The sequence below is a fragment of the Bos indicus x Bos taurus genome, chromosome 10 (genome assembly GCF_003369695.1).
Source record: "Bos indicus x Bos taurus breed Angus x Brahman F1 hybrid chromosome 10, Bos_hybrid_MaternalHap_v2.0, whole genome shotgun sequence".
NCBI lineage: Eukaryota > Metazoa > Chordata > Mammalia > Artiodactyla > Bovidae > Bos > Bos indicus x Bos taurus.
Window position 1 is genome coordinate 5,318,887 of NC_040085.1, and position 20,115 is coordinate 5,339,001.

Genomic DNA, 20,115 nt, shown 5'->3' on the forward strand with positions numbered 1-20,115 from the left:
CAATCATGCAGAGGGTAAAACTGATAACTTCTGTGGAAGTTAGGGGGCCCAAAGAGAACATATATCTGAATATTAGACTTTTCACCAAAGTGAAAGTAGAATAGTATCTATCTATGTGTAGAGATAATATCTAATTCACACCAATGTGTAAATATGTAGTATTTAAGACATGGCTGAAATCCAAAGGATGTTGCTATAATATACAGTAATGATATTATGGAAAGTTGCCAAGGCAGTACTTGAGAAAACACATTGCTCTAAATGCCTTTATTAGTTTAATTTAAAATAATAAATTAAGTATCTGTATAAGAACATAGATATGGAACAAAGTAACAACCTTACATATGTAAGAAAATCAGAAACTGAAAGAGAAGAAATTAACTATTCAAAATCATAATAATGAATATTTAAAAAGCAAGTCAGAGTTGCTACTTTGAAAAAGAACCAAGTCACAGCACTGATCTAGTAGCTAAAAGAATAAAATTAAGAGAATTCAAACAGAAAATTATTTCTAAATTTTATTTTGGAGATGAAGAAGAAGGGACAAAATTAAGGTCATAAAAAGGAGAAACATTAAAGTTATGCCTTAAAGTTGGGTAAGATAAGGACAAACCACGGAATAAAGCACTGGGAGTGGAAAGACATTTTGGGGAAGATGAAACAGCCTAAGGATATAGAGACAGAGAAGCATACCTGTACTACTTAGAAATAAGGTTGGTAAGACTGAGATAAATCATGGAGGATCTCATTGTCCTGATTATGTAGAAGAAGGAAGGCAGAATAAAGAGAAAAACAGAAGACCAAAGTCTGAACTTTAAGGAAACTCTCTTAGGGATAACAAGAAACAAGGTCAGTTTGAAAGTGGAGGAGACAGATGCTCAACAAACATTTGCTAATTGAATAAAAGAAATGGCCATTACTATATATTGTTATAGAAGTCAAAAAACAAAAATGAGTCTAGAGATTTTACAAAGAAAATGTGAAAGCAAGATGATGTACTATTTGAATAAACCTAATTAGGAAAACCAAGAACTACAGAACAGTATAATACAAATAATTTACTATCTCATATTATATTTACCTTTATAGGTATGTATTTGAACATGTTTCTCTGTAGTGTTCCGAGAGAATTCTGAATACATGCACTTTTAAATTTAAGTGAATATCTTTCATATGATAGTGATGGGAAGGTATTTAATTCTGGAGGAATTATCAGATTAACTTCCCTCCTCACATTGGTAACTTAACTACATCCAGAGAATTCTGTATATCACAGTGAGCAAAACCAAACTTAAAAAGTTTCTAAGTATTCAGAAAACAAGCCTTCAAATTCAGCCTCATTTATTTATGTTTTATCACTAGACCAAAGAGGTAAGGAATTTATCCTGATGTTGTCACACTATGAAAAGATGCTGTTGCTACATCAAAAGATTATGCACCACAACAACGGTGGTTGTATTCTTCTTAACACTTATATGGAAGCCAGAATTAACTAAAATATTTGACTTTTAGGAAGTAAACTGTTAGAAGTTGAATTAAAAAATTTCCAGGCAAGATTAATGGATTTGAAAGTAAGTCTATGTCTCTCTCTCTCTCTTTCTCTCCTCTATTTCTATTTTTGTTTCTATATTTATATTTCTATTGATATAAGTTTAAAAAATAAAATTAAAATCTTCACCTAAACTTAAGGGACAAGTTGATTTTCATGCTTTAGTAGGATTATATTAAGGGTAATAATAATACAGAAGTCTAAAAAATATTTCAGAGAACTGTTTAAGAAACTATCTTGCTTATTGTCAGTGAATAGGCAATGATGCCAAATTAAAGCAACCTCCTATGTACATATAACCCCCCACCCCAATATCCATACACATATACCCCACACCCAATGCCACATATACACTGTGATACCGATTCATCACTCATCCATACTGTCAATCAGCAACAGCAGAAACATTCATGGTTCTCTGTTAACAGGTTAACATTGGCTTTTGTTTCCTGACCCAAAAGTATCCGGAAAGGGAGAAGCAAGGCATTTATAAATTCAGTTACATGACTAGCTGTTTCAAATACCATAGGGACTTCATATTATGCAGTGAAGTAACATTTTCTAAAACTTTATACAAATAAACAACACTATACCAGTATGACATCTTGACATTGCTAACCCAAATATATATAGACATAAAGTGGTAAATCTGTTAAATGGCAATACTGCCACCCTTACTGATGAAACCTAAGTTGTTAGTATGGCAACTTAGTTAGTTGAATATCAGACTATTTGTGATACATTTGTATACATTCTGGCTTATGTAGTTTAATTATAGCCTCCAATGCAGAGGATATATCATAGAAAATACAATATGTTCAAGATAAGTGTCTTTGTTTAAAAAAACCATGGTTTAGTGAGCACCAATTTTTGAATACTTTTTAATTTCTTGTGACCATTCTTTCATGTTCAGAAATGTACCTGACATTCAGAATGCTTTTTAAAGAAATATAAAATTTCCATTAAAATATGGTTCATAAGATGAGGATTTGAAGTATAAATTTGTCAAGTATAAATTTAATGATGAGGATTTGTCAAGTATAAATTTAAAAAACACACTTACCTTTGATTCGAGGTAGACATTTGCTGATGACATTTTTGTAATTTTGCATATGTAACTAACTAAAGAGATGGCACAAAGAATAAACAGGCTATCATTAATTAATGCTCGAACAAACACAGTCCATTTCAACTGATTTTCTGGGACATCTCCATGGACTAACATCGCGCAAGTCAAGTTCACCACTAAAAAAAGAAGGCTTGCCAATATAAAGCCCAAATGCAACAGAATTCTGAAAGAAAAAATGAATTTATTAGATTTTTATAAAACTAATGAGAAGCTAAATTTAATACTGAATTAGTGTGTTACTTTAAGTACAATAATTCCTTCAGTTTAAACTGTTTATAATTTCATTAAATACAAATTTAATAATTACACAGAGTTACTTAGGATATTTTTGAAATTATGATATTAGTAACTAAGCCATTTAAAAATGGCATCAGATTTTAAACCATGAGTTTAAAAATAATCTCATGTGGACTTGAATTCAGTTGCCTCTATCAGGAAGAGTAATATAGGATTATCTTAACTAATTAAAGTAATCCTGAATTTTTCATTTTGTAACTGCTGAGCATATTTTCATTGACCTTTCCATTCTAAGAATTAGCAGGCTTCTAAAATTTGCTTGGAAAATTAATATACCATATATAAATTTAAATTGATCACTAATATTAACTTTAGAAGGTAAGGGAAATGTGTTTTAAACAATTCTCCCCTTTATGAACATCTGATTATAGCAAACATTTATTTCAAACAAGACTAAAGAGGAACATAGGGACAATATATGTAGAGTTTCATATACCCATCAATATCTCATCTTCTTCTAAAGTGGCATATTTATTATGCATACAGAACTACTCCCAAAGTAGAATGCTAAACTACTTCCCCTTAAGAAAAATTAGACCACTTCATAAAAACTCTTCAGGTAAGGTGTGGCTCTCTGTATCAAGTAGCTGGAATAGCTATCTATACGAAAGTAACTCAATTCAAATACATTTATACTCCAAATTACACGATCAAGAAATTTATTTGCCATTCTAGTAGCCTCTACTTTGGATTACTTTTACTAGTGGGAATCATAAAACATTGTTTGCCTTTGTAAGTAATTTACACAAGGAAAATGGAAGGCAATGTGTAATCTGTAACAATCAATCTTTATTAAGTATACATGCAAAATACAAGGATTCTAGTTTGAGAAGTTTAGATCTTAATATTCTCTCAGGTTAAATAATAAAAATAATAATTATATAGCTTGAAACCTAAAATGAACCTTGAAATTATCCATACATCCAGGGAATTATAGTGGTTTAAGAAAAAAAGCATCAAGAGGTTAGACGAGGAGCACTGCTGGCAAGTTTATAGAAGAACTGGTCTGAAACCCAAGGCTCCTGACTCCCCAGTTTAGCAATCTCATTTTTGAGGTGAATCAGAACAGAAACATTAAATATTTCATGGAATGACACTATACATTCTCACTCCAAACAGCATAATCTGATTATGAGAGTATAGTTGATCTTGAGAATTTGTGGACCCTATGAAACTACATTTGACATCTGAAGTGGGACAGTGGCAGAGCACCAAAACAGGTATGCTGCAGCAATACTGCTGAGGGGGGAAGGCCAGATTACTCAGTTCACTTTCTGTGAACTAATCTAAATGCATGATCTTCTACAAAACTGCTAAAGCCTTCAACTACCAAGCCTTCTACCTTGAGAAGTATACTGTAAACAAAATTTACATATGCTATTCATGAAACTTACTTGTGTTTGTCAAGTTCAGTTGCACATCTGACTTTACATATAACCTATAAAGAGAGTATAGAAAAAAGGTTTTGAAAACATGTGTAATATAGTATTTTTAAATTTGCTTTGAATATGTGTTTCAAAGTGATACAACAAGTAATAATAGCAAGTAAACCTCAAATGTTAACAGTTCAACCATTGAAGCAAAAATAGGCAGGTTTTCAAAAGCTTAATATAATAAATTAATAACTTTCTTTGGTATAATTTTAAACTTGAATTTCTATCTTTAAATTTTAAAATTAAAATTTTTAAACTGAAATAATTCAGTTTCAATATGTAATATTTTAAACTGAAATAAATATACATTTATTGAACTTTTATTTTGAGCCAAACATTGTGCTGGATGGCTTGTAACCTATTTTAAACGTATCTTAAGATGGAACAACTTACTTAAATATGAATATGGCTGAGTGTTCTCCAAATATTATTTCCCCTTAAGATGAAATGAAGTCATTAAAGGAAACAAAGGACCAAAAAATGAACACAAAGATGATGAACATATATTTAGTAAACTTACTTCTTTCATAAAGTCTTGCAAAAGGCAGGTCCTCAAATACTTGATGAATCAAGATTAAGCGTAGATAAGGTGAATTTGAAATAAACATGGTAACTTCTGAGAACATGGGTGGAAGGTCTAAATTCCTGACTGGTTAATTTGGATTTTACTTTTTATATAGTGGGAAGATAATGAAGGTTTTCATGTAAGCACTCCAAAATACTTCATTAATCTGGCATCAATGTACAGGCAACCACAAAGAAACTAGGCTAAAAGTAGAAAGACTAGGGACTTCCCTGGCAGTCCAGCAGTTAAGACTCTGCACAACTGCAGGGGGCACAGGTTTAATCCCTGCTTGGGGAACTAAGATCGCATATGTCCATATGAGGCTCAGCCAAAATAAATAAACGTAGAAAGACTAGCTACAAGACTATTGAAATAGATAAGAACTTTGAGTGGGGGTGGGAGTGGGGGGGTGGGGGAATCTAGAAAGAGGCAAGTACAGAAGGTTATAAAGAAACCTAATGTTAGTCTTTTAATAACTTATTGATTTCATTCAAACAATTACTGAGCACACACTATGAAAGGTACCATGGATTCATAAACCTAGTAACTGTTTCTGCCCTCAAGGAGCTCAGTGTATGAAAGACAGAGATAAACCAACTATTTTGAAACATGGTGATATCAATGCAAAAGATACTGTCACAACATCTAAGAAGGGAGAAAGACTAATTCAGTCTAGGAATGCATTGGAGAAGGAAATGGCAACCCACTCCAGTGTTCTTGCCTGGAGAATCCCAGGGACAGCAGAGCCTGGTGGATTGCCGTCTATGGGGACGCACAGAGTTGGACATGACTGAAGCGACTTAGCAGCAGCAGCAGCAAGGCGAAAGAGGAGAGATTGTCTAGAGTCAGTGAAAGTGAAAGTCACTCAGCGGAGTCCAACTCTTTGCGACCCTATGGACTATACAGTCCATGCAATTCTCCAGGCCAGAATAATGGAGTGGGTAGCCTTTCCTTTGTCCAGGGGATCTTCCCAACCCAGGGATAGAACCCAGGTCTCCTGTGTTGCAGGCAGATTCTTTACCAGCTGAGCCACAAGGGAAGCCCAAGAATATTGGAGTGGGTAGCATATCCCTTCTCCAGCGGATCTTCCCAACCCAGGAATCGAACCCAGGTCTCCTGCATTGCAGGTGGATTCTTTACCAACTGAGCTATCAGGAAAGCCTGTAAAGAGTGGTTTTCCAAAGCCCAGGGAGGGCTTTGGAAGCTACATTTGAGTCAAGTTATGGTGGAGAAATGAGTATTAGGTAAATGCTCAGGCAAAGATAGCAGCTTGTGAGTTTACTTGTATCTATTACATTTTGGTTAACAGTGCCACCATCTACCAGAAGCTAGATGTGATAAAGGATTCTAAAATATCACCATATTAATCTCTAAATAGTACCACTAAATCATTCTCAGATGTATCTTTCTTTGTCACTAATACTATACTGAATTATTACTACAGCCTTTTAATTGGTCTCTCTGCTTCCATTCTTAACTCCATCTATATCTTTAGAACATAACTGGGCATTTTGCCATTTTCCCTTTATTCTCACTTCTCTACATGTTTTATTTTTATTCAAAATTGTACTAAAATATATATAACATAAAACTACAACTTAACCATTTTCAAATGTACAGTTCAGTTGCATTGAGTACCTTCACATTGTTATGCAACCATCACCATCAACATCCACCTTTGAGATTTCTTCATCCTCCTGAATTGAAACTCTGTATTCATCTAACAATATCTCCCTGTTCCTCTCCCCTCTAGTCTTTGGCAATCACCATTCCAATCTCTGTCTCTATGAATTTGGCTACTCCAGGTACCTCATATAAAAGAAATTATACAATATTTTTCTTCTTGTGATTGGCTTATTTCACTCAGCATAATGTCTTCAAGGTTTATCCATGTACATCACACATGAGCATGTGTCAGAATTATCTTCCATTTTAAGCCTGAATAATATTCCACTTATGTATATACTATATTTTGTTTTATATTCACCTCCTGATGGACACCTGAGTAGCTTCTGCCTCTTGGATGCTGTGAATAATGCTGCTGTGGGTACTGTGGATAATACTGCTTGGATACTGTGAATAATTCTATACATGAATATGTTTTTTTGTTACTCATTCGCTAAGTCGTGTTCAAATCTTTGTGACCCCATGAGCTGTAGCACGCCAGGCTTCCCTGTCCTTCACTATCTCTCAGAGTTTGTTCAAACTCAAGTCCATTGATTCAGTGATGCCATCTAATCATCTCATTCTCTGTCGCCTACTTCTCCTCCTGCCCTCAATCTTTCCCAGCATCAGGCAGGGTCTTTTCCAGTGAGTTGTTTCTTTGCACCAGATGACCAAAGTATTGGAGCTTCAGCTTCAGCATCAGTCCTTCCAATCAATATTCAAAATATGATTTCCTTTAGGATTGACAGGTTTGATCTCCTTGCTGTCCAAGGGAATCTCAAGAGTCTTCTCTAGCACCACAATTTGAAAGTATCAGTTCTTCAGTGCTCGACCTTCTTCATGGTCCAACTCTCACATCCATACTATATATGACTTAAATCATTCAAGAGTAAGTTGCATATGCAATGCTCCTTTACCTTTAAATATTTAAATGTATATAATACTTCCTTTATAAAGGAAATTATCTTATATAACCTGTATAATTATAAAAATAATAAAATTGATATTGATAAAGTATCATTATCTAGTCTGCAGACCTTATTCAGATTTTGCCATTTGCTCCCCAAAGTGCCATTCACAGGGTGGGGGAGGGAATCCAAGATTATACATTGTGCATAGGTTTATTGTATACTTAATTCCTTAATTGTTATTTTTTCCCTTTGTCTTTTATGATATTCAGTTTTAAAGAGTTCAGACCAGTGATTCTGTAGAATGCTTCTCACTGGGTTTATCAGATAGTTCCTCATGTTAGATTCAGAATACGTATTTTGATAGGAAAACCACAGAAATGATCGCACTGCATTCTTCTAGTGCATTATATTATGAAGCTCAAGATGCTGATTTGCCCCATTACTGTGATGTTAACTTGGATCATTGGTTTGATCAGATGGTACCCACCAGGTTTCTCCAGGTTTAAGACACTGTTTTCTCCACTGTAATGAATATCATGTGGAGAGATATTTAGATTCTTTTTTTATTATGTTTATTTTTAATTGGAGGAAAATTGCTTTACAATGTTGTGTTGGTTTCTGTAGTACAACAACGGGAATCAGTCATAATTATATATATATTTGCCCCCTCTTGAGTCTCTCTTCTCTCCCCCTCATCCTGCCACTCTAGGTTATCACAGAGTACTAGGCTGGACTCCCTGTGTTATCCAGTAGCTTTCTGAGATATTTAACTTCTAGTAAATATCTTTTATTCTTCAAACTTTCATACACTAGTTTTAGTATCTAAAAAAATGAATCTGATCATACTATTCCAGGAAAAAGCCCACACGCCTTTGATACAGCAAGGCCTTTTACCACCTAGCTCCACCTTCCCATCATTGTATCCTTTTATCCCTGTCTTCAGTCTTACAGTCTGCTTATTCTGAGTTACTTACAACTTTCAGATAAGGGGTTTCATTTCACATCTCCATGCCTTTGTACATGTTTTTACTTTACCTGAAATATGATTTCATGGTCACATAACAAATTCTAATTTATCCTTCAACACCTTATTCGAGTGTTGATCTTTGTTTCACCATAAGTGCCTCAGGAAGAAGGAAACCACTCTGTATCCTTGCATTACAAATCACACTCTATGGCATTTATTCACATTTTTATCCCCCTCTTAAGAGAGACTGTAACTTACTCATATTTATAGTCCCAGTGCCCAGCATAATGCTTGGTTCATAGCAGAAACTGTTTGAATAAGTGAGCAGTGAATTTAGGTCAAAGCAAGTACTTTGGTATGTTGTTGTGGTGTAAGTGAGTATAGGAAATATGGCACAAGTAGAAACTGAAGGGAAAATCAGTCGTCCAATAATGGAAGACTTGTGTAAAACTGTAAAAATATTAGACCTTAATTCTCACAAACTGTATAATAGTTTTTATGCTTGAGTAATTTATTAGGTGTCAGTATAGACAATGGATCAGAATGCCAAAAAGAATTTGAGTTAAGGCTGTTGCATTTGAGCAAATTGACAGTGTTAGTAACTCAGTCCAGGCTCCTCTGTCCATGGGATTCTCATGGCAAGAATACTGGAGTGGGATGCCATTTCCTTCTCCAGGGGATCTTCTTAACCCAGGGATCGAACCTGAATCTCCTGCACTGCAGCCAGATCCTTAACTTTATGAGTCACCAGGAAGGGAGTCTACTTTTCCTCATTCTCAAGTTTAGAATCTAAAGAACTATTAGAATCAAAGTCCTACTGACAAAATTTTTAAAGTCAGGTCATGTAATTGATTTTTAGTTTTAAAATTTATTACATATAGGCAGAAATAGAGATAACAGGTGAGTTTTGGAATATAAGAAATAAATCATAATCACCTAGAGAGGTGATAGCTGCAACTCAAAGTAGAAGGTACTTGGGAAAACAAATGTAGAATGAGAAATCAACCTGTGATATGTTCACATTTTACAGTAAAAGTGAAAAAGCCCAAAAGGTGAAGAAAAGAGAGATGAGCAAGGGAGAGAGCCTTAAGAATCAGACTAGTCATAGGAAGCAGTGGAGTAGTTTAGAGGTAAAAGGAAGAAAGTATAGCCTTTGTTCAATTCTGCAAAAAGTCAAGAATAATTAAGAAATGAACTTTTGACTGGGATAACTTGAAGAGAATAGTTTTCAGTGGAATTGCAGAAGAAAAAGCAAGGAAGTAAGACAACAAAGGCAGTGAGCACAGACTATATGAGATATTTTTAAAGATAGGAGATAAGAGGAACCTGCGTATTTTTTTGACTGGAAATCATGTATTGGAATATTGCATGTTTCTGCATGGTCCAGGGTTTCTGCTATGCAAGGGATTTACACAGTGAACATCCTTGAAAACTAGAAATGGTGTCTATCCCAGTGGCAGAGGGAAGATCTGTCTCTTGACTGGTACAACAGAGAGAACATCTCTCTCCCTGAAGACATTCCAGGGGAGTAAAATTTTCATCTCCCTCCCTCGTGAAGATTTGCTTACATTTCAGAATAAAGACAAGGTCTGCCTGTCTTATTTATTTGGGGTTATCTCTCCTGTAACAAACCTTGCTGCACACACAGTTAACACCTGACCCTCACTGGTTGCCTTATAGGAACTGGGCTTGGGGAACTGGTTCAAAACACTACTTTGGTTGATTCTTGTTTTTTCCCATGAGCAATAAATGGCCTTTTTCTCTGACCTATGGGTCTTCTGCTTTCTTTTGGTATATGTCTATAAAACTGTGGGAGGCTAACCTATCAGCTTTCAAATAGAATAAAATCTCAGACATTCACAATTTCTGATTTAATGATCTGTTGATCCGAAATGAACTAGAGAGGGTGAAATGGTAAATGGAGGAGAGTGGGAGAAAGGAAAGGAGAGCTCAATTGTTAAAGAAGGCTCTAGGTGAGGCAGGTCAGCCCTGAAAAGGAAAACACATACTTTTGAGATAAGAGAGAGGAAAAGATAGCTGAATAAAAACTTGGAGATCTGTACAGAAAATGTAAAATAATCTACAAACCACTTTGTTAAAATAAGAAATTTGGATGTAGCAATTTTGATATAGAGAAAATGGATGAGGGAATTTGGCAGATGGATTCTATTTTTTTGTTGTTGTTGTTGTTAAGTAAAGTAGGAGGCAAGGTCATATCCTGAGACGGGATGTTAGATTTAAGCACTTGGAATATGGGAAACATTTGGAACACATGGATAGAGGGCTATAAAATATTATTTCCAGAAACAGAGAGGTCCAGTTAAAGTCAGGCAGTTGACAGTGGATGTGTCAGCAAGGGTTCCTAATTTTAAAATTGAAACAACCTAACAGGGAAAAAATGGATGTCATTAAAAAGTTAGGATATGTCGGACAGTGTTTTGCCTATGTTCTCCTCTAGGAGTTTTATAGTTTCTGGTCTTACGTTGAGATCTTTAATCCATTTTGAGTTTATTTTTGTGTATGGTGTTAGAAAGTGCTCTAGTTTCATTCTTTTATAAGTGGTTGACCAGTTTTCCCAGCACCACTTGTTAAAGAGATTGTCTTTAATCCATTGTATATTCTTGCCTCCTTTGTCAAAGATAAGGTGTCCATATGCGCGTGGATTTATCTCTGGGCTTTCTATTTTGTTCCATTGATCCATATTTCTGTCTTTGTGCCAGTACCTTACTGTCTTGATGACTATGGCTTTGTAGTAGAGCCTGAAGTCAGGCAGGTTGATTCTTCCAGTTCCATTCTTCTTTTTCAAGATAGCTTTGACTATTCGAGGTTTTTTGTATTTCCATACAAATTGTGAAATTATTTATTCTAGCTCTGTGAAGAACACCGTTGGTAGCTTGATAGGGATTGCATTGAATCTATAAATTGCTTTGGGTAGTATACTCATTTTCACTATATTGATTCTTCCAATCCATGAACATGGTATATTTCTCCATCTATTAGTGTCCTCTTTGATTTCTTTCACCAGTGTTTTACAGTTTTCTATATATAGGTCTTCGATTTCTTTAGGTAGATATATTCCTAGGTATTTTATTCTTTTCGTTGCAATGGTAAATGGAATTGTTTCCTTAATTTCTCTTTCTATTTTCTCATTATTAGTGTATAGGAATGCAAGGGATTTCTGTGTGTTGATTTTATATCTTGCAACTTTACTATATTCATTGATTAGTTCTAGTAATTTTTCTGGTGGAGTCTTTAGGCTTTTCTATGTAGAGGATCATGTCATCTGCAAACAGTGAGAGTTTTACTTCTTCTTTTCCAATTTGGATTCCTTTTATTTCTTTTTCTGCTCTGATTGCTGTGGCCAAAACTTCCAAAACTATGTTGAATAGTAATGGTGAAAGTGGGCACCCTTGTCTTGTTCCTGACTTTAGAGGAAATGCTTTCAATTTTTCACCATTGAGGATAATGTTTGCTGTGGGTTTGTCATATATAGCTTTTATTATGTTGAGGTATGTTCCTTCTATTCCTGCTTTCTGGAGAGTTTTTTTTTTATCATAAATGGATGTTGCATTTTGTCAAAGGCTTTCTCTGCATCTATTGAGATAATCATATGGTTTTTATTTTTCAATTTGTTAATGTGGTGTATTACATTGATTGATTTGCGGATATTGAAGAATCCTTGCATCCCTGGGATAAAGCCCACTTGGTCATGGTGTATGATCTTTTTAATGTATGGTTGGGATTCTGATTGCTAGAATTTTGTTAAGGATTTTTGCATCTATGTTCATCAGTGATATTGGCCTGTAGTTTTCTTTTTTTGTGGCATCTTTGTCAGGTTTTGGTACTAGGGTGATGGTTGCCTCATAGAATGAGTTTGGAAGTTTACCTTCCTCTGCAATTTTCTGGAAGAGTTTGAGTAGGATAGGCGTTAGCTCTTCTCTAAATTTTTGGTAGAATTCAGCTGTGAAGCCGTCTGGACCTGGGCTTTTGTTTGCTGGAAGATTTCTGATTACAGTTTCAATTTCCGTGCTTGTGATGGGTCTGTTAAGATTCTCTATTTCTTCCAGGTCCAGTTTTGGGAAGTTGTACTTTTCTAAGAATTTGTCCATTTCTTCCACGTTGTCCATTTTATTGCCATATAATTGCTGGTAGTAGTCTCTTATGATCCTTTGTATTTCTGTGTTGTCTGTTGTGATCTCTCCATTTTCATTTCTAATTTTATTGATTTGATTTTTCTCCCTTTGTTTCTTGATGAGTCTGGCTAATGGTTTGTCAATTTTATTTATCCTTTCAAAGAACCAGCTTTTGGCTTTGTTGATTTTTGCTATGGTCTCTTTTGTTTCTTTTGCATTTATTTCTGCCTTAATTTTTAAGATTTCTTTCCTTCTACTAACCCTCGGGTTCTTCACTTCTTCCTTTTCTAGTTGCTTTGCACATCCCAGAATATTGGAAATAAAAGCAAAAATAAACAAATGGGACACAACAAAGGAAACTATAAGCAAGGTGAAAAGACAGCCTTCAGAATGGGAGAAAATAATAGCAAATGAAGCAACAAACAAACAACTAATCTCAAAAATATACAAGCAACTCCTACAGCTCAATTCCAGAAAAATAAATGACCCAATCAAAAAATGGGCCAAAGAACTAAATAGACATTTCTCCAAAGAAGACATACAGAAGGCTAACAAACACATGAAAAGATGCTCAACATCACTCATTATCAGAGAAATGCAAATCAAAACCACTATGAGGTACCATTTCACACCAGTCAGAATGGCTGTGATCCAAAAGTCTATAAGCAATAAATGCTGGAGAGGATGTGGAGAAAAGGGAACCCTCTTACACTGTTGGTGGGAATGCAAACTAGTACAGCCACTATGGAGAACAGTGTGGAGATTCCTTAAAAAACTGGAAATAGAACTGCTTTATGACCCAGCAATCCCACTGCTGGGCATACACACCAAGGAAACCAGAATTGAAAGAGACACGTGTACCCCAATGTTCATTGCAGCACTGTTTATAATAGCCAGGATATGGAAGCAACCTAGATGTCCATCAGCAGATGAATGGATAAGAAAGCTGTGGTACATATACACAATGGAGTATTACTCAGCCATTAAAAAGAATACATTTGAATCAGTTCTAATGAGGTGGATGAAACTGGAGCCTATTATACAGAGTGAAGTAAGCCAGAAAGAAAAACACCAATACAGTAGACTAATGCATATATATGGAATTTAGAAAGTGGTAACAATAACCCTGTATATGAGACAGCAAAAGAGACACTGATGTATAGAACAGTCTTTTGGACTCTGTGGGAGAGGGAGAGGGTGGGATGATTTGGGAGAATGGCATTGAAATACGTATAATATATATGAAACGAGTCGCCAGTCCAGGTTCGATGCACGATACTGGATGCTTGGGGCTGGTGCGCTGGGACTACCCAGATGGATGGTATGGGGAGGGAGGAGGGAGGAGGGTTCAGGATGGGGAACACATGTATACCTGTGACAGATTCATTTTGATATATGGCAAAACCAATACAATATTGTAAAGTTAAATAAAATAAAATTTAAAAAAATAAAAATAAAACTTCCCATTAAAAAAAAAGTTAGGATAACTACATTGTACTTTTCAAGTAATAATTTAGAACTGTGACATGTGGAACTACTGTAGAGAAAGAAAGAGTGGGTGAGCGAACCACAATGGCACAACATAGTCAAGAGAAGAGAAATACTAGACAGGCCAGGTACTAAATGCAAATCACACCAGACAGAAGCTAATGGAGTGGGGAAAACAGAAAGGGTAAAGTGAGTAAAGGTTAGGACGAGGGTGAAAAACAAATAAAGGGATGAATGCAAATGTATAAGGGGAAGAGAAAAAACTGGTTGACAAGAATTGCTTAATTTTCAAGAACTGATCCAAGGCATGATCATGCTACTGAGCAGCTCAAATAGAAATGGAGGGCTTTAGAGCTTTGAGAAACCACTGAAGTGAGAGACATTGGATGGGTTATCAATATGGGCTTTGAAAAAGATCTATATAACAAGAGACCAGGCTAGGAGAAGGAAAGTAATGATTCATCCATGGAAGTGGAAGTTATTATGATAGCCAATGATGATCTAGTCAGATGGCATGTGTTTAAGAGAAATGGTGATGGTGTAACATTAGTAAGGAGTATTGGGAAACATAAAATAGGCCGATTATTCTTCCCACAAGTCTGCAAAAAGCTAGATTTCAGTGAAGGCATCTAAAAGGTTCAAATGAAGAATAGAATAGGGACAGAGTAGAAAGTGTAATTCAAAAGGTCATGGAATGGGATAAATAATGGGTATGAAAGGGAGTGGAGCTGAATAAGGAAAAAAATTAAAGGTCAGCAGTCCTCCCAGATTTGCAATATGTTACAATGCATCATATAAACACAACTAGTTGCTTTGATCACACTTAGATTATAAGATTAAAAATGATGACCTGACAGTAGATTCCAAGTATTTTATAGAATATAGCTAACAAGACATGACGCTAGGCAAAAAATTAATATCATAAAATGTCAAGCAATTATGATTTACTAAGATGTTAAGACAGTGAAGGATAGTCCATGAAACACAGTAAACATTTACTTGATGTAGATTTCCAGAAGTTCCAAAAGTTTTTGATGGTAAATAACATATAGCTACGTAATTCACCAATGACAATTTATGGTCAGAGAGGCCATATCTTTTCAGGTCTTTCTTAATATCAGAAAAACTGAATAAATGGGCCATTTTATTTTTTAATCAAACATTAGGAAATTGAAGTATAGTCGATTTATAATCAGTTGTGTCTGACTCTTTGCGACCCCATGGACTATAGCCCACCAGACTCCTCTGTCCATGGAATTCTCCAGGCAAGAATATTGGAGTAGGTTGCCATTTCCTCCTCCAGGGGATCTTCCTGACCCAGGGATCAAACCCAGTTTCCTGGGTCTCCTGTATTGGCAGGCAGATTCTTAACCTGCCACCTGGGAAGCCCTGATTCATAATATTATATCAGTTTTAGGTGTACAACATAGAAATTTAAAATTTTTTAGTAGATTATACTCCATTTAAAGCTATTATAAAGTATTTGCTATAGCCCTTGTGTTATATAGTATATCCCTCTAGTTTACATACTGTATATATAGTAGTTTGTACCTCTATCCCTATCTTGCCCCTCTCATCTTCTCTTTCTCCCTGGTAACTGCTAGCTTGTTCTCTATATCTGTGAGTTTGTTTTTGTTTTGTTATAGTCATTCATTTATTTTTCAGATTCCATATATAAGTGATAATACGCAGTAGTTGTCTTTGACTTATTTTACTATGTGTAATACCCTCCAAGCAGGGTGACAATATACAGCCTTGATGTACTCTTTTTCCTATTTGGAACCAGTCTGTTGTTCCATGTCCAATTCTAACTGTAGCTTCCTGACCTGCATATAGGTTTCTCAAGAGGCAGGTCAGGTGGTCTGGTATTCCCATCTCTTTCAGAATTTTCCACAGTTTATTGTGATCCACACAGTCAGGTTTTGGCATAGACAATAAAGCAGAAATAGACGTTTTTTGGGAACTCTCTTCCTTTTTCCATGATCCAGCAGATGTTGCCATTTGATCTCTGGTTCCTCTGCCTTTTCTAAAACCAGCTTGAACATCTGGAAGTTCACAGTTCACGTATTGTTGAAGCCTGGCTTGGAGAATTTTGAGCATTACTTTACTAGTGTGTGAGATGAGTGCAATTGTGCGGTAGTTTGAGCATTCTTTGGCATTGCCTTTCTTTGGGATTGGAATGAAAACTGACCTTTTCCAGTCCTGTGGCCACTGCTGAGTTTTCCAAATTTGCTGGCATATTGGGTGTGCAGCACTTTCACACAAGCTGGAATCAAGATTGTCGGGAGAAATATCAATAACCTAAGATATGCAGATGACACCACCCTTATGGCAGAAAGTGAAGAGGAACTCAAAAGCCTCTTGATGAAAGTGAAAGAGGAGAGTGAAAAAGTTGGCTTAAAGTTCAACATTCAGAAAACGAAGATCATGGCATCTGGTCCCATCACTTCATGGCAAATAGATGGGCAAACAGTGGAAACAGACTTCATTTTTGGGGGCTCCAAAAGCACTGCAGATGGTGACTGCAGCCATGAAATTAAAAGACGCTTACTCCTTGGAAGGACAGTTATGACCAACCTAGATAGCATATTCAAAAGCAGGGACATTATTTTGCCAACAAAGGTCCGTCTAGTCAAGGCTATGGTTTTTTCAGTGGTCATGTACTGATGTGAGAGTTGGACTGTGAAGAAAGCTGAGTGCCAAAGAATTGATGCTTTTGAACTGTGCTGTTGGAGAAGACTCTTGAGAGTCCCTTGAGCAGATTCAGTCAGTCCATTCTAAAGGAGATCAGCCCTGGGTGTTCTTTTGAAGGACTGATGCTAAAGCTAAAACTCCAATACTTTGGCCACTTCATGCAAAGAGTTGACTCATTGGAAAAGACTCTGATGCTGGGAGGGATTGGGGGCAGGAGGAGAAGGGGACGACAGAAGATGAGATGTCTGGATGGCATCACCGACTCGATGGATGTGAGTTTGAGTGAACTCCGGGAGTTGGTGATGGACAGGGAGGCCTGGTGTGCTGTAATTCATAGGGTCACAAAGAGTCGGACATGACTGAGCGATTGAACTGAACTGAATACCCTCCAAGTCCATTCATGTTGCTATAAATGGGAAAAGTTCATTTTTCATGGCTGAATAGTATTCCATTTGTATGTATACATCTTCATTTATCTGTTTGTGGACATTTAAGTTATTTCCATATTTTGGCTATTATAAATGATGTTGCTATGAACACTGGGGTGCATGTATCTCTTTGAATTAGTCTGTTCTCTTTCTTCAGATATATTCCCATTAGTGGAATTGCTGCATCATAGGGTATAGCTCTACCTTTAGGTTTTTGAGAAACCTCCATTGTTTCCTACAGCAGTTGTACCAATTTACATTCCCACAAACACTATACAGGAGCTCTCTTTTCTCCACATCCTCACCAACAGGTTAGTTGTACCCTTTTTGATTGATGATAGCCATGCTGACAAGTGTGAGGTAATATTCAATGTGGTTTTGGTTTTGTATTTCTCTGATTAGTGATGGTGAGTACATTTTCATGTGCCTGTTAGCCATCTATATATCTCTCTTGGAAAAAAATGTCTACTCAGGTCTTCAGCTCATTTTTAAAATCAAGTTGTTTGTTATTTTGATGTTGCATTGAACAAGCTGTTTATATGTTCTGGATATTAACTCCTTATTAGTTGTATCTGCAAACATTTTGTCATTCAATATGTTGTCTTTTTGTTTTGTTGATGTTTTCCTTTGCTATGCAAAAGCTTTTATGTTTGATTGGGTTCCATCTGTTTGTTGTGGCTTTTGCTTCCTTTGCCTCAGGAGACAGATCCAAAAAAATATTACTATGATACATCTCAAATATTACTATGATACATTCTGCCTATGTTTTCCTCTAGAAGATTATGGCTTCTGATCTTTAATTTTGAGTTTGTTTTTGTATATGTATTTTTGTACATGTTCTAATTTCATTCTTCTACATGTTTCCCACACCACTTATTGAAGAGTCTGTCTTTTTCCCATTGTATGTTCTTGTCTCTTTTGTCCTAGATTAATCACCATAACAGTGTGGGTTTATTTCTGGGCTCTCTATTCTGTTCCATTGATCTATGACCCTGTTTTTGCGCCACTACTACACTGTTTTTATGACTGTAGCTTTGTAGTATAGTCTAAAGTCAGGGAGCATTAATGAGTTTACTTAACACAGGTATCTCAATATTTAAGGAAGAGTTACAGTGGAAATGTGTATCATTTACTGTCTCCCAGGGCATGTAGAATAATGGTGCTTAGAAATAGTAGATATTGAAATACCTATAGAACGTGTGCTTTTCTATAGAATTTTTTTGTCAATTTTCCTTCATTTGTTGATTTGAAATAGAAAGTTTACTGGAGGACATACCTATATAAACTTTGAAATTGATGCAAAAATAAATTGTGGTGAATATACTCTCTTTCCCATGGTACATAGAAACTGAAACTGAAGTTGCTCAGTCATGTCTGACTCCTTGTGACCCCATGGACTATACAGTTCATGGAATTCTCCAGGCCAGAATACTGGAGTGGGTAGCCTTTCCCTTCTCCAGGGCATCTTCCCAACCCAGGGATTGAAACCAGGTCTCCCTCATTGCAGGTGGATTCTTTACCAGCTGAGCCACAAGGGAAGCCCATGGTAAACAGAAAGACATGTATTTCCAACTAGGTAGCTTTCTTTCAGAGAAACATTTTCCTTAGTTTCCATCTCAGTTTAAGTTCCTGTGGAGCACAGTGCACCATTCCCAATTTTGCCATTGCTACTGTTGCAGATTTTAAAAATTAGACTTTTAGTTACCTTAGCTATAAATATAATATTTTTATATTATTTATATTTATATTATTTATTTATATTATTATTATTATATATATTATATTTAATTATATAATTATAATTATATAATATATATATAATATATACATATAAAATATAAAAGACTTTCCTCACATATTCTCTTTCAGTGCCTATTTTACATTTCATGTTTTAAAAACTCCTTCTAATCTTCTAAATATTTTTTTCTTTATAGAAACTTATTTCTAGGATACATAGAATATAATATCTGTCTGTCAGTTTCTTAGGATACTAGCACCTTTTTAGATTTCTTTGCTTAGTCTGATTTTTTTTCAAGTTGCTTAAAAATGATTTTATACAATTAAATTGAGGTGTTTTGATTTATAATTCAATAAGTTCCAGATTAATACTGAAGATATATATCTAATTTTGTTCTCACCTGAAACTCCGCTAAGACAATAGTAAAGGGATTTTCTTAAAATAGATAAACCTATAAATGTGAGTAGAATGGGAAATGATAAATAAAGTGTTAGAAGCTAGAAAGCATATGGATACTGTGTGCAGAAAAGAGTTAACATAGTATTCCTGAGACTGTTATCCTTACCCACTTGTAAGGCTGGTACTTGGCTGGCATTGGGAACTTGGGATTTTGGGGAAGATTTTCAACATTCCCCAAATGAGAAAAGTATTTCATTGTGCCCAGGCTATTTGTACAAACAATATGGTTTATACTCAACACTTGCTTTCTCTATGGGAGTCTGGAATTTGGGGGTTGGGCAAAGAGTGTTTATATAACTAAGCCCCAATAAAAAAACTTTGGCACTGAGTTTCTCAAGAGCTTCCCTGGTAAATAACATTTCACATGTGTTGTCACAACTCATCAAGGAAGGAATTAAGTATATCCTCTGACTCTCCTCAGAATTCTTGGAAGCTTGTGCCTGGTTTCCTCTGAACCTTATGCCATATATCTTGAAACCTTTACTGATTTTGCCCTATCCTTGCAACAAAATGTAACCATGGTATATAAGTCCTATTAGCAAATCACTGAGGCTGAGGGTGGTCTTAGGGATCATCAACACAATGTGATGAATCCCAAGCTAGTAGTGAGGAGGACTGAGAACCAACTTGATAAATATTTCAGAATCTTCAAAAGGTTT

The 20,115-nt window shown here is 35.6% G+C and overlaps 1 protein-coding gene across 1 annotated transcript in view; it reads right to left on the reverse strand.

The window, feature by feature from the left end:
- GPR137C (G protein-coupled receptor 137C) overlaps nucleotides 1–20,115 on the reverse strand; it is a 62,808-nt gene that overhangs the window by 22,370 nt on the left and 20,323 nt on the right. The window contains exons 2-3 of the mRNA XM_027552973.1: nucleotides 4,370–4,413; nucleotides 2,613–2,841 (exon numbers count right to left, since the gene is read on the reverse strand). Coding sequence (XP_027408774.1) covers nucleotides 2,613–2,841; nucleotides 4,370–4,413 — 273 coding nt within the window. The remainder of the gene's footprint in view (nucleotides 1–2,612; nucleotides 2,842–4,369; nucleotides 4,414–20,115) is intronic.